The 18,446-nt window shown below is 50.7% G+C and overlaps 2 protein-coding genes across 2 annotated transcripts; one reads left to right on the forward strand and one right to left on the reverse strand.

The window, feature by feature from the left end:
• The first annotated feature begins 273 nt into the window (after positions 1 to 273).
• On the forward strand, positions 274 to 1,212 carry LOC142365100 (olfactory receptor 14A16-like). Its single transcript, XM_075445547.1, has one exon. The coding sequence runs from the start codon at positions 274 to 276 to the stop codon at positions 1,210 to 1,212; it is 939 nt and encodes a 312-aa protein (XP_075301662.1).
• A 5,079-nt stretch (positions 1,213 to 6,291) lies between these two features.
• Positions 6,292 to 7,227, reverse strand: LOC142365055 (olfactory receptor 14A16-like). Its single transcript, XM_075445500.1, has one exon. The coding sequence runs from the start codon at positions 7,225 to 7,227 to the stop codon at positions 6,292 to 6,294; it is 936 nt and encodes a 311-aa protein (XP_075301615.1).
• Between the last annotated feature and the right edge of the window lie 11,219 nt (positions 7,228 to 18,446).

The following is an 18,446-nucleotide window of genomic DNA, read 5'->3' on the forward strand; positions in this document are numbered from 1 at the left end:
GCTCTGCTCTGCAGTCGTGTGAACTGGGAGCAACTATGCTAAAAAGTTCTTTGATAACATGAGTAGATTTAATCTGCAAGGCAGAACTTCCTTCTATCTTATGCACAGCAGAGGACACAGTTCCCTTGGGAAATCTTCGGCCAGCACCAACTGCACTTTACACAAGGGACTTGCCAGAGGTCTTCCTGAAAAGGGAGACGCAGCCTGTGATGTTTTTCATAAGAACTGAAATAGAAGAGTGCCCTAACACGTCCCCATTCACTGACACAGCAAATGTCCAACCGAAGCTCCATCACCCAGTTCCTCCTTCTGACATTCGCAGACACACGGGAGCTGCAGCTCTTGCACTTTTGGCTCTTCCTGGCCATCTACCTGGCTGCCGTCCTGGGCAACGGCCTCACCATCACTGCCATAGCCTGCGACCACCGCCTCCACACCCCCATGTACTTCTTCCTCCTCAACCTGTCTCTCATTGACCTCGGCTCCATCTCCACCACTCTCCCCAAAGCCATGGCCAATTGCCTCTGGAACACCAGGGCAATCTCCTACTCAGGATGTGCTGCCCAGGTGTTTCTCTTTCTCTTCTTGATCACAGCAGAGATTTCTCTTCTCACCATCATGGCCTATGACCGCTATTTTGCCATCTGCAGACCCCTGCACTACAGGACCCTCCTGGGCAGCAGAGCTTGTGTCCACATGGCAGCAGCTGCCTGGGGCACTGGGTTCCTCTATGCTCTCGTGCACACTGCCAATACATTTTCACTCCCCCTCTGCCAAGGCAATGATGTGGACCAGTTCTTCTGTGAACTTCCCGTGATCCTCAAGCTCTCCTGCTCAGACTCCTACCTCAGGGAAGTTGGACTTATTGTGGTTAGTGTCTGTTTAGTCTTTGGGTGTTTTGCTTTCATTGTGCTGTCCTATGTGCGGATCTTCAGGGCTGTGCTGAGGATTCCCTCTGAGCAAGGATGGCACAAAGCCTTTTCCATGTGCCTTCCTCACTTGGCTGTGGTCTCCCTGTTTGTCAGCACTGCAGTATTTGCCCATTTGAAACCACCCTCCATCTCCTCCCCACTTCTGGACGTGATGGTTGCTGTTGTGTACACTTTAGTACCTCCAACACTAAACCCCCTCATCTACAGCATGAGGAACCAGGATCTCAAGCATGCCCTGAGAACACTGATGGCTAGATGTGTTTCAGCAGCTAGAGACTGACTACTTTCTTTTTAATATATTTCCCTGTGAATGTCATGACAGCTCAACCTTATCTTTCCTTCATCGCATTTGGCTTCCTTTTTGCACTTGTAATTATGCTGTCATGAAATTATTGTTCTTATTCATCCCCTTCTACTTAAGTATTCACCCAACTTGCATGACCCAGAGACTTTGTGTAATTGAGGAGCCAGGCTCTCTGTGTATTTAAACAAAACAAATGAACCTGCTGAAACTTGTTTAGCTGAGAACCATCCTCAGTTGTGCAGGAACAAGTGGCCAATGAAAACACCTGTCTGATTACCACTACTCAGGGCAGGCTGCTCATTCTGTGGGGCAGCACGAGACGTTTGAGGACCCCCAAGGCCAGGGCTCTGTTCTCTCCATGGCGGGGCTGCATGTCTCTCAGGATCTCCTGGAGAAGAGAAAAGGGGACACAGGGTGCAAATGACAAACTTTTCTTTGTGCCATGGATACTCCTCACCTCTAGGCCTGAATTCTGAACCCCATATATCAGGGCAGAATGGATCCTGACTGGCTGAGCAGTGATCTTGAGGAGAAGGACCTGGGCACTCTGAAGGACATCATACCAGCCAGTGGTGCATGCTCACCATGAACAAGGTCAACTGCATATGGGGCCGCGCTAGGAGGACCGTGGCCAACCCAGACATCTTCAGTTTTCATCCCCCTCCGGTGTGCCGTGGTGTGGTCACATCTGGACAAGTGTGTCCCTGTGTGGGAATTCTGGCTGTAGACTGGTGAGGAAGAACTGGAGAAGACCTCTTCCACATCCACTCCACCCCAGGAACATGCTGTCCCATGAGAACCTCCGTGCTCTCCAGGCAGCTCCAGATTCTCCTCCTGTGTGAAAGCCCTGGGTACATCCCTCCATTAAACTTACCATCTTACTTGCCAGAATCGACTGACGACTCCTAAATCCAGTCCTGTGTCTCTAGAAGGTCACAAACAGACACGAAGCTTTTTAGTCCTGAACACATAGAGGAAGAGGAATTTCAGTTGTTAGGGTCCTCAGGTCTCTTTGTACAAATAGTCCAGCATGAAAGAACTGCACCAAGGAGATCAGGAGATCCTCTTTTATTAGAGATGCTACAAGAGAGGCTAACACTGAGCCTGTCTTAAACATGCTTTTATAAGAGCACCCGGTGCCCCTATACACGCAGAGTAGGTGCATGACTCAGATGTTCTGACATAAATACTGATATTTGTGTAGAAACCTAAAAACCATGAATTAAAAATAACATCAGCTATGATGATAATTATAATGATACTACAAAAAAACCAAAAAATCCCCACAACATCTACAACAAAGAAAGAAATAAAAAAACCCCTTAAATCCAGATACTCTGAGAAGCATTTGTGCAGCGAGTTGGTAATCTAATTTCTATTAGCAAATGTCCATGGAATCACTTATTTAAAGCCATCCTTGATCTCCTGGTTCCTCATGGTGTAAATTAGGGGATTCCCTGCTGGAGGTACCACAAAGTACAGCACAGCTGCCCCCAGATCCAGACATGGGGAGGAGATGGAAGGGGGCTTCAGGTAGGGAAACACTGCAGTGTTGATAAACGGGCAGACCACGGCCAGCTGAGGGCCAGCTTTGTTATTCTTCTTTGGACACGCTCCAGCACCTCAATGTCTTTCTTGTAGTGAGGGGCCTAAAACTGAACACAGGATTCGAGTTGTGGCCTCACCAGTGCCGAGTACAGGGCCACGATCAGTGCCCTACTCCTGCTAGCCACACTATTCCTGATACAAGCCAGGATGCTGGTGGCCTTCTTGGCCACCTGGGCACACTGCTGGCTCATGTTCAGCCGGCTGTCGACCAGCACCCCAAGTCCTTTTCTGCCGGGCAGCTTTCCAGCCACTCTTCCCCAAGCCTGTAGCATTGCATGGGGTTGCTGTGACTCAGGTGCAAAACCTGGCACTTGGCCGTGTTAAACCTCATACAATTGGCTGCGGCCCAATTTTCCAGCCTGTCCAGGTCCCTCTGCAGAGTCCTTCTACCTTCAAGCAGAACAACACTCCCACCCAACATGCTGTCGTCTACAATGTTACGGAAGGTGCACTTGATCCTCTCATCCAGATCATTGATAAAGATACACAGATCTGTCCCCAGTACTGAGCCCTGGGCAACATCAATTCTGATTGGCTGCTGGTTTGGTTTAAGGCCTTTCAGCACAACTCTTTGGGACCAGCCAGATGTCCAAAGAAGAACATTACAGTCTGGAGAGCTGGTTTGGTGGTGGGGTTCAGAGTCTGATAGTGAAGGAGTGGTTCTCTGCCTGCAGCCCAGCAACACATGGAGTACTGCAAGTGTTCACCCTGGGGTCTGTCCCGGTTAACATCTTTACCAATGACATGGAGGAAATGATGAAGTGCACTCTGTCAGGTTTGCAGATGCCACCCAACTGTGGAAGAGCCAGTCAATAAGCTGGAGGGCAGAGGTGCCATCCAGGGAGATCTCGAGGGGCTGGAGTGTGGTGGGTAAATCACAGTAGGCAGCTCAGCTCCACACTGACACTGGTTCACTCCTCCCCACTAGGATGGGGGACAGACTTGGAAGGGTAAAAGTGGGAAAAATCGTGGGCTGAGATAAAGACATTTTAATAGATAAAGCTGTGCGCAAGTGCCAAGCAAAAGCAGCCAATGCATTCACTACTTCCCACCAGCAGGCCGATGTTCAGCCATCTCCAGGAAAGCAGGGCTCCGTCATGCATAACTGTTACTTGGGAAGACATGCACCACAACTCTGAATGTCCCCTCTTCCTCCTCCATCTCTACAGTTTTTACTGCTGAGTACAATGTCATACGGCATGGAATATCCCTTGGGGTCATCTATCCTCATTGTGTCCCCTCCCAACTTCTTGTGCACCCCCAGCCTACTCACTGGATGGGAAGTGTGAGCAGCAGAAAAGGCCTTGATGCTCTACAAGCCCTGCTCAGCACTAACTAAAACAGCCCTGTGTTTTCAACACTGGTTTTGTCACAAATCCAGAACATACAGAACAAGAAAAGCTGCTATGAAGACAACTACATCCATCCCAGCCAAAACCAGGACAACCCCCTCCCCTCATTCCATGCTATTTACAGCATGCTCAGGTCTCACATTATCCAATACATCCTCATTAATCATCACCCCCCTTCCCATCCTTCGATTTATACAAAAGTATCATTCCCTTAGTTTATGGACCATCCCTGTAAAATGTCCACAGAATGTCCACTGAGTTCATTCGGCCCATGACTTGGGTTCTGTCTGTTGTAGTGTTTACTCGGGACAGTGTTGGTCTTCCATAAGCTCACAGAGGGCCCATCCCCTGTCCCAAGGCAGAGATCTGTACATTCCTGCTGCTTTTCTATCATAAAAGATGACTCCTTCTCCGTGCCTCACAGGCCTGTCCATCCCTGGCAGCACTCCTGCTGTGTGCTGTCTCACACCATCTCTGATATCCACATGACTCTGAAGCTCACTGTAACCACACACAACCACTTAATTCCCCCTTTTTCTTCATCACTCTATGCACATCCATGCACTGGACAATTCAGAGACAGATCTGACAGCACTGGTTTCCCAGAAAGTCTGTGACAGCATCACAAAATCACAGAAGCACAGCTGAGATTGGAAGGGACAGGACTGGAGCCAGCATGGCTCCTTGCAGAGCACCACTAATGACCAGCCTCCAGCGAGACCTCATGCCACTGATCACCATTCTCTGGTGCCCACCATTCAGCCAGTTTTCAGTCCACCTCACTGTCTGCTTGTCCAGTCCGTGCTGCACCAGCTTCTCCATGAGGATTTGATGGAGGACAGTGTTGAAAGCCTTATTGAATTCCAGGTGGACAATCTCTACTCACCGACCCAGCCAGTCATTACACTGAAGAGGTTTATCAGGTTATCAGATAGGACTGACATTTCCTTTCACCGGCTCTGCCCTGGGCCTCTGTGTATCAGTTGGGATCTAGCACTTGGAGGGCCATGATGTTATCCCCTAGTACACCCTCTAAAGACTTGACCAGCTGAAACCCAGGGATGATATGAGGTCGTGCTCCAGAGCAGGGATTGCCTACTGCACCATCATATTCTCCCCCAGACACTTTCCAGCCCAGACCAGCTCCTCCCCAGCTCTCCCCATCTCCACTGACCCATCCCCAGCCCAGCAGCACAGCACAGTGGGGCTGGTTCCACAGAAGTGCTCAGCACAGGGTGCCGCAGAGCTCTGGACACTCACCCCACAGCCACAGCCCATCTGGAGGGCACAGCAGGTCCTGAGGGACAGAGAGGAGTCTCAGGTTCCCCATCAGCCCCAGGGATGGCACCAGCCATGGCATGAGGAGACAGAAGCCAGCATCTCCCTGTGTCTGCTGGCCTTGTCTCAAAGAGAATCTTATTGCCTATTTCTGGCAGCCCCTCTGTACCAGTCCCTCTCCTGAGCAAAAGACTCCTGCCCTAAGGGTTCCCCAGGCAGCTCCTGCTACACCAGTAAGAGAAAAGCCTGCCCAAACTGGTGCACGCAGAAACAGCTCTGCTCTTGACCAGGGATGTCATCTTGGGCATTGCCCTGAGTTGGCAGTGCTGCCTGCAGGGCAGTGGCTCCTGAAAGGCACAGGGACATGGTCCCAGGCAGATCCCTGTGGATCACTCATCATTTTTCTCCGCACTGGGCACCCACGTGTGAAACATCCACACAGGCTCATTCTCTAACACATCTCCCCACGCCCTTCAGTGCTGAACCCATGGAGAAGCAAGGGGTAGCACCATGCTCATAGGGGCAATTACTTCAGCCTGATCCCTACCTCAGCTTTGGAAGAAGAGCCTGACATCCAGACTCTGGTACTGAGAAAATCATCTTTTATTACAGAGAAGTAACAGGAGAGTCCTGCTGTACCATTCTGCCAGAAAATCATGCAAAGTCCTCTAGGTCAGACAGGCTGGGTTGTGCCTCTGGGGAAGATGAGTGGATGCAGACATTCCTGGACAAACAGGACTGTCACAGACAAAATGCCTCATGCACAGGATGCTTCAGAGGTGAATTAGAAATTCACTTCTAAAGAGAGAAGGGCAGCTTATTTCTGCAGAGGAATAAATGACAGAATCAGCTTCTTCAGTGCATCCTTGAGCTCCTGATTCCTCATGCTGTAGATGAGAGGGTTCACAGCTGGAGGTACCACCGAGTACAGAAATGACACCACCAGATCCAGAGATGGGGAGGAAGTGGAGGGGGGCTTCAGGTTGGCAAAGATGCCAGTGCTGATAAAGAGAGAGACAATGGTCAGGTGAGGGAGGCACGTGGAAAAGGCTTTGTGCTGACCCTGCTCAGAGGGGATCCTCAGCACGGCCCTGAAGATCTCCACATAGGACAGCACAATGAAAATAAAACAACCAAAACCTAAACAGGCACTAAGCAGGAGAAGCCCAACTTCCCTGAAGTAGGAGTCTGAGCAGGAGAGCCTGAGGATCTGGGGGATTTCACAGAAGAACTGGTCCACAGCATTGCCTTGGCAGATGGGGAGTGAAAATGTATTGGCAGTGTGCATGAGAGCATAGAGGAACCCACTGCCCCAGGCAGCTGCTGCCATGTGGACACAAGTTCTGCTGCCCAGGAGGGTCCCGTAGTGCAGAGGTTTGCAGATGGCAAGGTAGCGGTCATAAGCCATGACGGTGAGGAGGCAATACTCTGCTGTGATCAAGAAAAGGAAGAAAAACAACTGTACAGCACATCCCATGTAGGAGATGGCCATTGTGTCCCAGAGGCAACTGGCCATGGCTTTGGGGACAGTGGTGGAGATGGCACCCAGGTCAAGGAGGGAGAGATTGAGGAGGAAGAAGTACATGGGGGTGTGGAGGTGGTGGTCGCAGGCTATGGCAGTGATGATGAGGCCATTGCCCAGGATGGCAGCCAGGTAGATGCCCAGGAAGAGCCAGAAGGTCAAGAGCTGCAGCTCCTGTGTGTCTGTGAATGCCAGGAGGAGGAACTGGGTGATGGAGCTGCTGTTGGACATTTGCTTCCACTCAGCATGGAGCACTGTCTGAAAAAAAAGAGACAGTGACAAGTTAGGGTAGAATTCTCTGAGAAAAGTCAAAGCCCTTTCTCCTAGACCTACCTCCAGGTCTACAGGTTATATTATTTTCCTTTTCTAGCAGACCTGCCTTCAGCTCCACAGCTGGAGCTCCTGTCTGTGCTGGCTGAGTGTGCCGTGATGAGCAGTGGTGCTGCCTGCTGGGTGCTGAGGAGTCAGCCCTGCTCTGCAGCTCTGGGTTCATTGGAACACTGGGGTCAGGGGCCAGTCCTGGTGCTTTTGACTTTGTCAGACAGATCTGCTCCTAATGCAGAGGGGGTTGTCATTGTCTGATCTCCCAGTGCTAAGGAAGGGGATGGCAAAAGGCAATTGGAGAATGTTTTCTGCTGCACTCAGGGAGAATAAAGTGAGTCCTAGCTGGAAAAGGATTGCCTATGGCTTAGTGCAGAATAACAGGAGCTGGTCTGTCCCTCTGTCTTGTTCCCAGCTGCCACGGACTTGATTGTTTCTAAGATCAAGGGTGATTATACTCTCATAATACCCTGAAAAGGAACCAGACACTGCTAAAAGCAGAGATGTACTGCAGACCATGAAACGAGTCACCCTTTTTCAAAATCTCCATTCCCCACTTCTAGCCAAGGACTCACACGGCTCATAGTGTCCCCTGGAAGATGCATGCCGCCTGGATGGACACACCAAGGAGATAGCCAAGGGTCCTAGTCATGGTAACTTGTTAAAGGAGAGCCAGCTTATTCCCCAGTCTGATGGACTGCATTGCCCAGAGCTTCACAGGTTAGAGGAAAGTTGGCACACCTCACTGCTGTGGACACATCTGCATAGGACGACCCACAGGGTCTGTGCCTGACTCTACAGCTGAAACTCCCATTCCCAGAGAGCCTGACAGCAATTCCAAGAGCGTCTAATAAAGGCAAGGAGCGACACAGGTGGGCACTCAGGAAATCTTTCCCTTACCCAGCTCTGCACACCATTTCCCAGACGTCAATTATTCAGGGCAGTCGCCCTTGGGCCCTGGTCATTGGGAAATGGGCACATGGGAGGGGAGATGCATTTGATCTCTTTGGCTGATCTGCTGGATGAGGAGCTGACTAACAGCCTAGACCTCACGGGTTAAAGGTTCTGCTACGTGGGAGAGGAGAAAAGAGATGTGTCGCTCAGGGAAGGAGTCTGCCGGCAAGGCATGGCTCAGAGGTGCCCAGGTCTCCCCTGAACCAGGATTTCCATCAGCATTTTCCTCCCTCCCTACCCACATCTCCACTGCCTGGAGCTGTCCCTGCTGGGACTTGTTTCTTTGGCCCCGTGCTTCTTCCCTGCCCATGCTCACAGACCCCATCCCAGTCCCCATGGGCACAGCTCTGCCCTGCAACCACTCTGTGTGTGCAGGGCTGAAAGAACAGGTCACACAAACCCTGGTGAAAATGGAAAGGTGATGCTGGTTTTATCTACAGGCTGGTGGGGGGTAAAGGCACTTGCTGAGGTTCCTAGCAAACCTCAGTGTGATGGCTGAAGAGTCTCAGCCCCTGCTCTGACCTGCACAGCTGGGTTTCCATTGCCACCAAGCTGAGCTGAAGAAAACCGGAATCGCAGATTCAAGACAGCACAGACTCCAGCAGGAATCCCCTGCACTGAACGTACTCGTGAAAAGTCCCTTTGGAAATGACCTGGGCATGAGCTGGCTCTGTGAGCAGCCCTGACCCATGCAGCACCCTCTCCACAGCTGAAGGACCCTGCCCTGCCGGGGGTCGATCCTTTCTCCCTCATCTTTTCCCCACAGAAGCATAGAGTTCTCCCCAGGCAGGCTGAGCGCTAACCCTGAAAGGAGGCAGAGTCCTTGCCCCAGCACACAGCCCCTGGCGTACAGGGACCCTGCTCTGAAGGACAGCCCTGGGCACCACTGGCTACACACCTGACTTTGCACCCCTACAGTCACCCCAGGGTGCCAGGAGAAGGCAGCCGTCATGCCCTGTCCCTCTGATGGTGCAGCAGGGAAGCCCTACTCTGGAGCACATCCTCCTCCTCTACACCGGAGACACTTTGAGAGTCCTCCTGAAAGATTTCACAGGCTGTACGTTTGGAGATGCCTTCAGGAACAGGAGCTGCATTGCTCTGCATCCAGTGACTTACCGTGTAGAGGGCTGTGAAGAGTTCTCCCTTAGTAAAGTCTCAGCTCAAGTTCTTCCCAATCCTGACTGCCTATAACCTGCCTCTACCTCACTCCTTTCCCCTTGGTGCCTGCAGGCAGAGCCCTCAGCCCTGCTGGGCTTTGCAGAGGAGCTGCTCCTGGACACAGCTGTCTCTCTGCAGTGCTTCTTGGCTGCCATGAGCTCCCTCTATCGCAGGAGACCAGCCCACCTCAGCAGCAGAGGACCAGCCCAAGCCATCTCTTTTTCTGCTCCCTCTGGACTCCCTCGAGATGTTCCTGGGGCTCCAGGGGAACCTGCTGTGAAACAGGCTGGAGGAGTCACTGATGTTCCCTTCCTCAGCTGGGGAGAGAGACTTACTTTTATCAGTGCAATTACTCATACCAGAAAAGGAGCTGGGCATGAGAATCACTTTTTTTGTCTCATATTTAGGCTGGACAGAAGAAAGGTGACAGGGAAGGATCTATTATTTCAAGCTGAGCGGGGGATGTTTTCAGTTGAGTGATTTTAGGCATTTCATATTGAGTTTGTATATTTAGGGCTACAAAGACATTCAGCTCTCCTTTGTCCATGTATATCTCTGCTTTGAAAAAAAACCTTTGCACACATGGGGTCTTGGATCCTTGATACCAGGTTTCTTATGCCAAATATGAGCATGCCTGGTTGGACAGCATCTGTGTTTCAGCCCAAATGTGCAGCAATGCCCTCAGCCAGGGGCACAGACAGGATGAGCTGGAGCCGTTCATGTCAGAGACAGAGTTGTGGCACGCACTGAACCAATTGCCAAGGTGTGGTGGCAGAGGTTGGTACAGCTGTCCTTCAAGGACGGCACCCCCCAAGCACAGCAACAGTCCAAATGACAAACCAGTCTAAACCTGTAAGGCAATTCCAGGGAATGAAGATGAGTGCTGACTACTTCTGCAACAGTTAAAATAGAAGTAAATGGCTGTGCCCCACAGCTTGTGCACTTGGATCACATTTCTTGCAGTCAGAAAGAGAAGGTGACTGGGTTTACCCAGAGGAGAATGTGCCTGGCCATCCTCTTTACTTTCTGGTCTGGACGTCGGGGAGCAGCTTGCAATGGAAAGTCAGCATGAATTTCAACATGATCTCCCACAACATTCTTGTGTCCAGGATGGGATTTTATGGTCTGTGTGGGTGGAGAAGTAGATAGGTAAGAAAAACCATCTGGGTGGTCAGGCATGGGGAGGCATGGTCAATGTTTTGTACTTAGCCTGGGGACCTGTAGCTAGCAGGGAACGGCAAGGGTCTGTCTTGCAACCTGCCCTGTTCAACATGTTTTTAATGGCCCATAGGAGATGAGAGAGTGGTGTTTCATAGCATTTGTAGAAGACATGACATTGAGGACAACAGACACTACACTAGAGGCCGGCTTGCCATTCCAAGGGCCATTGACAGACTGGAGGGATGAGCCAATAGGAACCTCATGATAGTCATTAAGTCCTGACCTTGAGGTGGACTAAGACCCTGCAATGATCTTAGGGGACTGCTCAGGCTTGTAGCAGCTCTGTGGGAAAGGGTCTTGTTCTCTCTGGGTTTCATTCAGTAAAACATGAGCCACCATCAAACAAGGCCCACAGCATCCTGGGCTGTATGAGCAGGAGCACAGCCAATCTGCTCAGCACTTTTTAAACAGTATCCAAAATATTTCCCTAGGTTTTGACATCCCACTATGCCAGAGTGAACTTGATAAACTGGAGCCAGTTCAATGCAGCAGCGCTGAAGCCATCAGCCTGGGAGAACTTCAGTAGTGTGAGTAGAAGCTGAGATGGCTGGTCTTGTTCAGCCTGGAGAAGTGAAGATCTTGAGAGGGACATACAGCAGCATTGCACAGTTCCCAGCAAGATGGAGTCGGGCTCATGTCCATGACACAAGGACAAGAGGCAATGGGCTGCAACAACAGACACTAAGGCTAGCTATAGGGAGAAACCTTTCTAGCATGAGGATGGTCAAGCACTGGAAGCTCTTTCCGAGGCAGTGTGTTTTGTGTCTATCCTGGAATGCAATCAAGATGTGTTTGGATAAAGCCCTAAGTACTCTGGTGTCTATCTCCTTTGAGCAGGAGGTTGTTCGAGACACCTCCTGGGGTCCCTTCCAGCCTCATTGATGCCGCCCTTCCTTCTCCGTCATGTTTTCAAATTATGGAAAACTCACAGGTTCTCCCTGACCCCAGAAGAAATTCACAGAGGGTGCAGGGCTGATCCACAGGTGCCCCCGAACAGCCCTGGCCACATCCTTTTCTTCCCTTTTCTTTTGCCAAATGCCAAGTTCTTCTTTTTACTGCCCTTATACCCTCCAAAACTAACAGCCTACCATGTTAATCCGTTCAGAGCAATCACTCAAGAAATGTCAACGTCCATGATTAGAGTCTATAGAAGATCAAGACATTGAAGCCATCATTACAGAAACAGAGACGAGGCATTTGAACAGTTCCATGAACCCAGGAATCACCTTGCATTACCTCCTGAGATTCCTGGACACAGATACGCTATTTTGCAGCAAAGTGTGATTCTTCTTTAGGTGTATGGGCCAATCTGCTGACATATGCAATGTTTTAGTTTGTGAACAGAATTAAGATCAACCTTATGCCTTGGTTAGTTTCATTTCACATGCTGAAATGCAGGGCAGATGAAGGGACCTGAGAGCTTCCACACTCCCTGCTGCAGAGTTAGGACTACAGAGATCAGAAATGCAGGTAATGGTGTTGTATCTGTAAAACACAGGAAAATTTTCCCTTTCTTCATTCCTTCGCACAAGCCTGGCCTCCTTTGACTAAAAAGGAAACAACTCCCTTACTTCATAAACTCATCCTGATGAAAATAAAGAGAAAATACATGAAGCTGGCAATTTTACAGGCAAATCTGTCTAAAGACTGTAAAATTTCCCAGGCTCCTTCACCCTTCAGAGCTGCTTCTCGTGGCACCACTTGTACCAGTCTCCCAAGTACATCAAAGTCTTCTGCTTTGGAGTCCCCTGACTGGTGTTGTACTACCGGCCTTCCTCACTGCCCTTTGAGCTTGGGACTCCACTATTTCATGGCCATGACAGCCAGGGCTGACACTGGTGATCACATCCCTGAGCAGCTCTCCCTTGCTGGTCAGGACCAGGTCCAGGTGAGCATCACCCTTCTTGGCCCACCTGGCAGCTCTGCTAAGAAGCTATCCTAGGGCTCGAGGCTGTTGGCACTCTGTTGCTTTGCCTGGCCAGTGAGTTCCAGGGGCATTATAGTCCCCTTAGGAACCTACTCGATGACCTGGCGACATCCTTGTGTTGCTGTCAGGAGACTTCTAATGCCTACTATCCCTGATGTAGTAGTTTAGAACTGCCAAGATACTGTCATCCTTACTGTCTCCTCCTCTCACCCACATGAGCTAACTCAGACTCTTGTCCCCCTTGTAGAGGAACTTCATATATATACACTCCATAGATACTCCTACAGAGCATCGATGATAACTTTCTGATGCAAGTGGTGGAGGAAGCAACAAGGAAAGGCGCTCTGCTGGACCTTGTACTAAAGAACAAAGAGGGACTGGTTGAGGATGTGAAGTCTGGAGGTAGCCTCGGCTGTAGTGACCATGAAATGGTGAACTTCAGGTTCCTGCGTGGAGGAAGCAGGGCATTAAGTAGGATCAAAACCTTGGACTTCAGGAGAGCTAACTTTGGCCTCTTCAAGGAGCTACTTGGAGGAATCCCATGGGTCAGGGCTCTCGAAGGCAGGGGGGTTCAAGAGCGCTGGTCGCTGTTTAAATATCACTTCCTCCATGCTCAGCATCGGTGCATCCCTATGCCTACTATCCCTGATCTAGTAGTATAGAACTTCCAAGATCTGTCACCCTTACTAACTTCTCCTCTCACCCACACTCACATGAGCTAACTCAATCTGTTGATCCCTCTTGTAGCGGAACTCCATATATATGAGCCTTCACAGGGGGGACATTGCCCCACACTCATCCTCTACCCCACTCTCTCTCGCAGAACCTGTATCCTTCCATTGCAGCACCACAGTGCAGCAAGCTGTCCCACTATGTCTCATTTAATCCAAAAATATCACAGACAAGCCATGGGGTTCCTCCTGGCAGAGCACACTTTGTCCCCAGCACCTCAGCTGTGGCACTCTACTTGAATGCAGTCATCTCACAGGGAAACTCGAGCACTGGTCCTGATCAGAGGAACGTTGTAAATCAAGCAGTTAGTGCTGTGCTGTGCTATGTTCCCTTTCTGGAAGTGTTCAAGGCCAGGTTGGATGGAGCTCTGAGCAACCCGGTCTAGTGGAAGATGTCCCTGCTCATGGCAGGGGAGTTGAAACCAGATGATCTTTAAGGTCCCTTCCAACCCAACCCATTCTATGATTCTATGATTCTACAGTGTGGCCTTCAAACCTGTGCTGTGCAGCACAAATCCCTTGGCCACAGGACAACCTCAGCAGCATATCTTCACTTCGGAGCCTGCAGGCAGCTCCCACTCTGAACCAGACACTACACCTCCTGCATGGCCTTCCCTGTATCTAACAGCGCAGCAAGAAGTTCTCATGTGAACGTCATTTCTGTTTGAACAGTAGCATTGACGAATAGAGTTGTTTCCTTGTAAGAAAACCCTGTAGCAGCTTGAATGACCAAAACAGGTGACTGTCTCCTATGGATGGGTTGTGCATGACTTGCTTCATTCAAGGGGAAGGCCCATTCAATGCTGCATCTCCTGGGGTTCCCACCATCTCAAAGGACATAAGATTGCCTCTGTGATATGTTCCTTATAATTCTAGAACTACTTAACACCATTTTAAAAGATACCTTACAGTGTCTGCGTGCACTTCTTACTGGGATCATAACCAACAAGCACCTCTTGGTGAAAAAAACACTCTCTCAGCACCCTTGGATGCAACCCCTCCACTCCCCTGGACTGGTAAGGGTGTAGTTTGCTCAAGTAACCCCTGGCTTGATCCCCATCCAACGCTGGTTGTTCTTCTCCAGAGTCCAGCCTTAAAGCAAAAAGGTCTGGGAGATCTTGCTGGTGGTACTGAGGCTGACAGGACATACAGTATCTCAGATTTTCACATGCCTGCTCTTGATAAATTCAACAGTGGTCCCGCATTCTCTCAGCTTCTTGAGCTGTCACTGATGAAGCAAAATATCATCTTGGTGCCCTTGCATTTCTTCTCAGGTATAAACTGCATTTTGATGTGGACCATTGTTGTGCTTGGAGGATGCTGTCCTTGAAGAAAAGATGTATCCAGGTACCCTGTACTGTGGTACATGGCTGCGTCAGTTCACACGAATAGCTCTAAATGCAGCTGTGACTATGACGAGTACGACAATGTTCTTTTGGCCTCTCTTTGAGGGTTTGCTGTCATTAACTTCATCAAAGGAATTTCCCACCAGACTCATACATGATGCCTGAGATGTTGCCCTGTCTCTATGAACTTTTCCATTACAGCTTGCAGGTATCTGCATGCACCTTGGAGCATCTCTGGACATTAAAATGTCACCAGGTATTTGCATCTGAACACCTCACACCTGTCTTCCATCTCTGTCACACTCACATACAGGTGTCTGTTTCGTGTACACCTGAACAGAAGCAAGAGGAACCCCACCTCCTGAGGGTTTGTGGCAGGCATGGGAGGGAACTGAGTCTCCTCCCAATGCTAGGTAGAGAAACACATGATGAAATGCCTCCACTGACTCAGCCGAATCCCTTCCCTTGGGAAGCCTTGGGCTGGTCCTCTGCTGCTGAGCTGGGCTGGGCTCCTGGCATGGAGGGAGCTCATGGCAAGTGGGCAGCGCTGCAGAGAGACAGCTCTGCCCAGGAGCAGCTCCTCTGCAAAGCCCAGCAGGGCTGAGGGTACTGCCTGCAGGAATCAAGAGCAGAGGAGGGGAGTAAGAGAGAAGTTAAAGGCAGCCTGGAGTGGGAGAAGAGAGGAGAGCTCAGCTGGAGAAAAATTTCCACAGCCTTTACCAGGGTAAGTCTCTCACTGCAGGGCATTGCAGCTGTGGTTCCTGCAATGATCTCCTCAAGCTGGCAACATCCCAGAGCCTGTGAGATCTGTCAGGAGGACTCTCACAGTTTTTCCTTTGTAGAGAAAAAGGACGTGCTTTGGAGCAGGGCTTCCCCCTGCACTGTCAGAGGGACAGGGCATGTCGGCTGCCTTCCCCTATGAACGACTGCAGGGTGTGAAGGTGGGTGTGCAGCCAGGGATGCCCAGGGCTGTCCTTCAGAGCAGGGTCCCTGGGCTAAAGGGGGCTGTGTGCCAGGGCAGGGACTTTGTCTCCTGCCAGGGTCAGCACTCAGCCTGCCCGGGGAGCTCCTAACAGCAGCGCAGGCAGAAGCAGCAGGTGGAAAAAGGAACTCATGGCTTATGAGGGTGTTCATCTGCTGTCGAGAGGCTGCTGCATGGGTCAGGGCTGCTCACAGCTCCAGGTCATCCCATGACATTTCTGAGGGGACTTTTCAAGTGGAAGGGCAGGGCAGGATTTAGTATAAAGATAGAAAGCTTTTCTGAGTTTGAGTGTTCTGTTTCCTGATTTTCAGGAATTTTGAAGGAGAAAAGGAAAAGCAGCTCCCATGCTTGAAAAAGTCACTGAGACTCCTGAGCTGCAACTTTGAGACACCAGTAGGTCTGACAGAAACACGCAAAAGTGCCTTCAGCCACTCCTCTGCCTATGGACAGTACCAGAATCACCTTTGCTGGACCCATCAGGGTTGATCTGACCTGCCCTTTTCCACCTGCAAACAGGAACATGAGCCCAGCCAGTGCCCTGCAGACAGGCAGGTTTCTGTGGGGCCAAGGTGAGTGTACACAGGTTGGGATGGAGTCTGTGAGCATTCACAGGGAAAGACCTGGCACAAGGAAAACCCTCTTAGAAGGAAAATATCCAGGCAGCATGGGAATTACCAGGGAACGAGAGGAAACACAAATTTAAAATATTTTTTGAGGGACAATTGAAAAAATTCTCCACTCTTTCCAATGCAGAGTCTATTCTCTAAGCAAAACCCTCCCCTCCTCTCCCATCCAGCAAAGCCTCTGCCCTCAGGGTGATGGGGTCCAAGGCGTGACCCCCCTCCTCTACAGTCAGAGTTCCAGCAGAGCCGTGCTGCAGCTCTCCAGCCACGGGCCCAGTTCCCTTTGCAGAGCACAGGGGCTGAGAGCAGCTGCCCAGCAATGTTGGGGTCTGGGAGGTGGTGTGCACAGCTGGGTCAGGGGAATGCTGTCCTGAGTGCCCACCTGCCTCTGCCCTTGCCTCTCTGAGCCAGACACTCACAAATATTTCCCTCGTCTCTCCACTTGTCTGTGTCTTTGTTGTGATTTTGCTGTTCTTGCTGTCAGGCTCTCTTGGGGTTGGAGTTTCAGCTGCAGAGTCACACACTGATCTTGTGGGTCCTTTCATGGAGCTGTGTCCATGGGAATAAGTGTCCCAGGTTTTCTCGCACTTGTGGAGATCTGGTCAATACAGTCTGCACGGCTGGGATAGGAGCTGACCATACTGAGATGCCATCACTAGGACACTTGGTTATCTCCTAGAGCTGTGAGCTGCCTGCAGCGTGCATACCTGTCCCGTAGCACCTCTGATTTATCTTAAAGCCCCATGGAGAACGCAAAGCCTCTGCAACTGAGGAAATGCTGTTGGTTTGGTGAAAGCAGCCATGCTTTCATGTGTGTCATTGGCTACACATGGGGTGCTGAGACCTAGAGAAAGACCTTTTGTGGTCTGCAGTTGATCCCTCTGCTCTCAGCAGTGTCTGGTGGTTTTTCAGGGTAGCAAGGGAGTGTGATCACCCTCCTTCTGAGAAAGGTGCCAGCCCAGGGCAACTGGGAGGAAGTAAGCAGGACATACCAGCTCCCCTCAGCCTGCACTGAAGCACAGGAATTCCTCTTGAATTGCGAGAAACATTGTGTTCTCCCTGAGTGCAACAGAAATGCTGAGGGTTCCTGACATTCAAGCACACCCTCCTGCTGAGACGGGGGCACCTGTTAAAAACCCCAGGTCTCTCCAAGTCTCTTCTGTCATCTTGGTTCCTTAGTACTGGGAATTCAGATGCTCACAAGCCCTTCTGTGTTAGGAGCAGTTTAATCTGCAAAAGTCAAACACCAGGTCCATGAACACAGTGCTGCAGAGCAGGGCTGACTCCTCAGCAGGCAGCAGGCAGAGGCCCTGCTCCTCACAGCAGATTCAGCCACCACCAGCCAGGGCCACAGCCCTGGATTTGAGGAAGGTCTACAAAAGGAAAAAGAGTTGTGTGAAGTAGGAAGAGGGTGTTTGAGAAATGGCTTTGATTTTTCAGAGAGAAGTCTTCACTAATTTGTCACTGTCTTTTCCTCCTTGGACAGTGCCCAATGCCCACAGACATTTTCTGAACGGCAGCTCCATCACTGAGTTCCCCCTCCTGGCATTCACAAACACATGGGAGCTGCAGCTCTTGCACTTCTGGCTCTTTCTGGGCATCTACCTGGCTGCCCTCCTGGGCAATAGAATCGTCATCACTGCCATAGCCTGCGACCACCGCCTCCACACCCCCATGTACTTCTTCCTCCTCAATCTCTCCCTCCTCTACCAGGGCTGCATATCCACTACTATCTTTTCTTCATCTCTGCTGAATCACAGCTTGAATTACCTCCTTGACAGAGGGACCCATGATTAAGAAAAACTCCTGAGTGCTCATCTGCTTGTCCCTGTATGGCGTCCATTAACAGGAGGATTGGGAAATTACTCCATTTCTCCCCTCCTCTGCATGCTGCCTTTGTTCCCAGCTAAGGTGGGAGCTCTGGGCAATGCTGTTTGCATGGCTCAGGGAGGCAACTCCCCATTCAGGACATGGATCTTCTGGACATTTCCTTATTTCCCTGGGAGGTCCTGCTGGGCTGCAGGGTGTCTTCCAGAAGGGCACAGCTCTCCCCTGCCATCTCTGTGTTACCTCACAGCCCCTCAGTACTGAGGCCATGGAAATGCTGCTGGAAGGCTGTGTGCAAGCAGATGTGATGAGACCTCTTTGTCCCTGGCATGGAGGGCAGAGCTGAACTCCTCCTCGGGT

The sequence above is a fragment of the Opisthocomus hoazin genome, chromosome 31, assembly GCF_030867145.1.
Source record: "Opisthocomus hoazin isolate bOpiHoa1 chromosome 31, bOpiHoa1.hap1, whole genome shotgun sequence".
NCBI classification, from domain to species: Eukaryota; Metazoa; Chordata; class Aves; order Opisthocomiformes; family Opisthocomidae; genus Opisthocomus; species Opisthocomus hoazin.

Coding starts and splice junctions, on each gene's coding strand:
- LOC142365055 (XM_075445500.1), bottom strand. CDS start 7,227: ATGTCCAACAGCAGCTCCATCACCCAGTTCCTCCTCCTGGCATTCACA.
- LOC142365100 (XM_075445547.1), top strand. CDS start 274: ATGTCCAACCGAAGCTCCATCACCCAGTTCCTCCTTCTGACATTCGCA.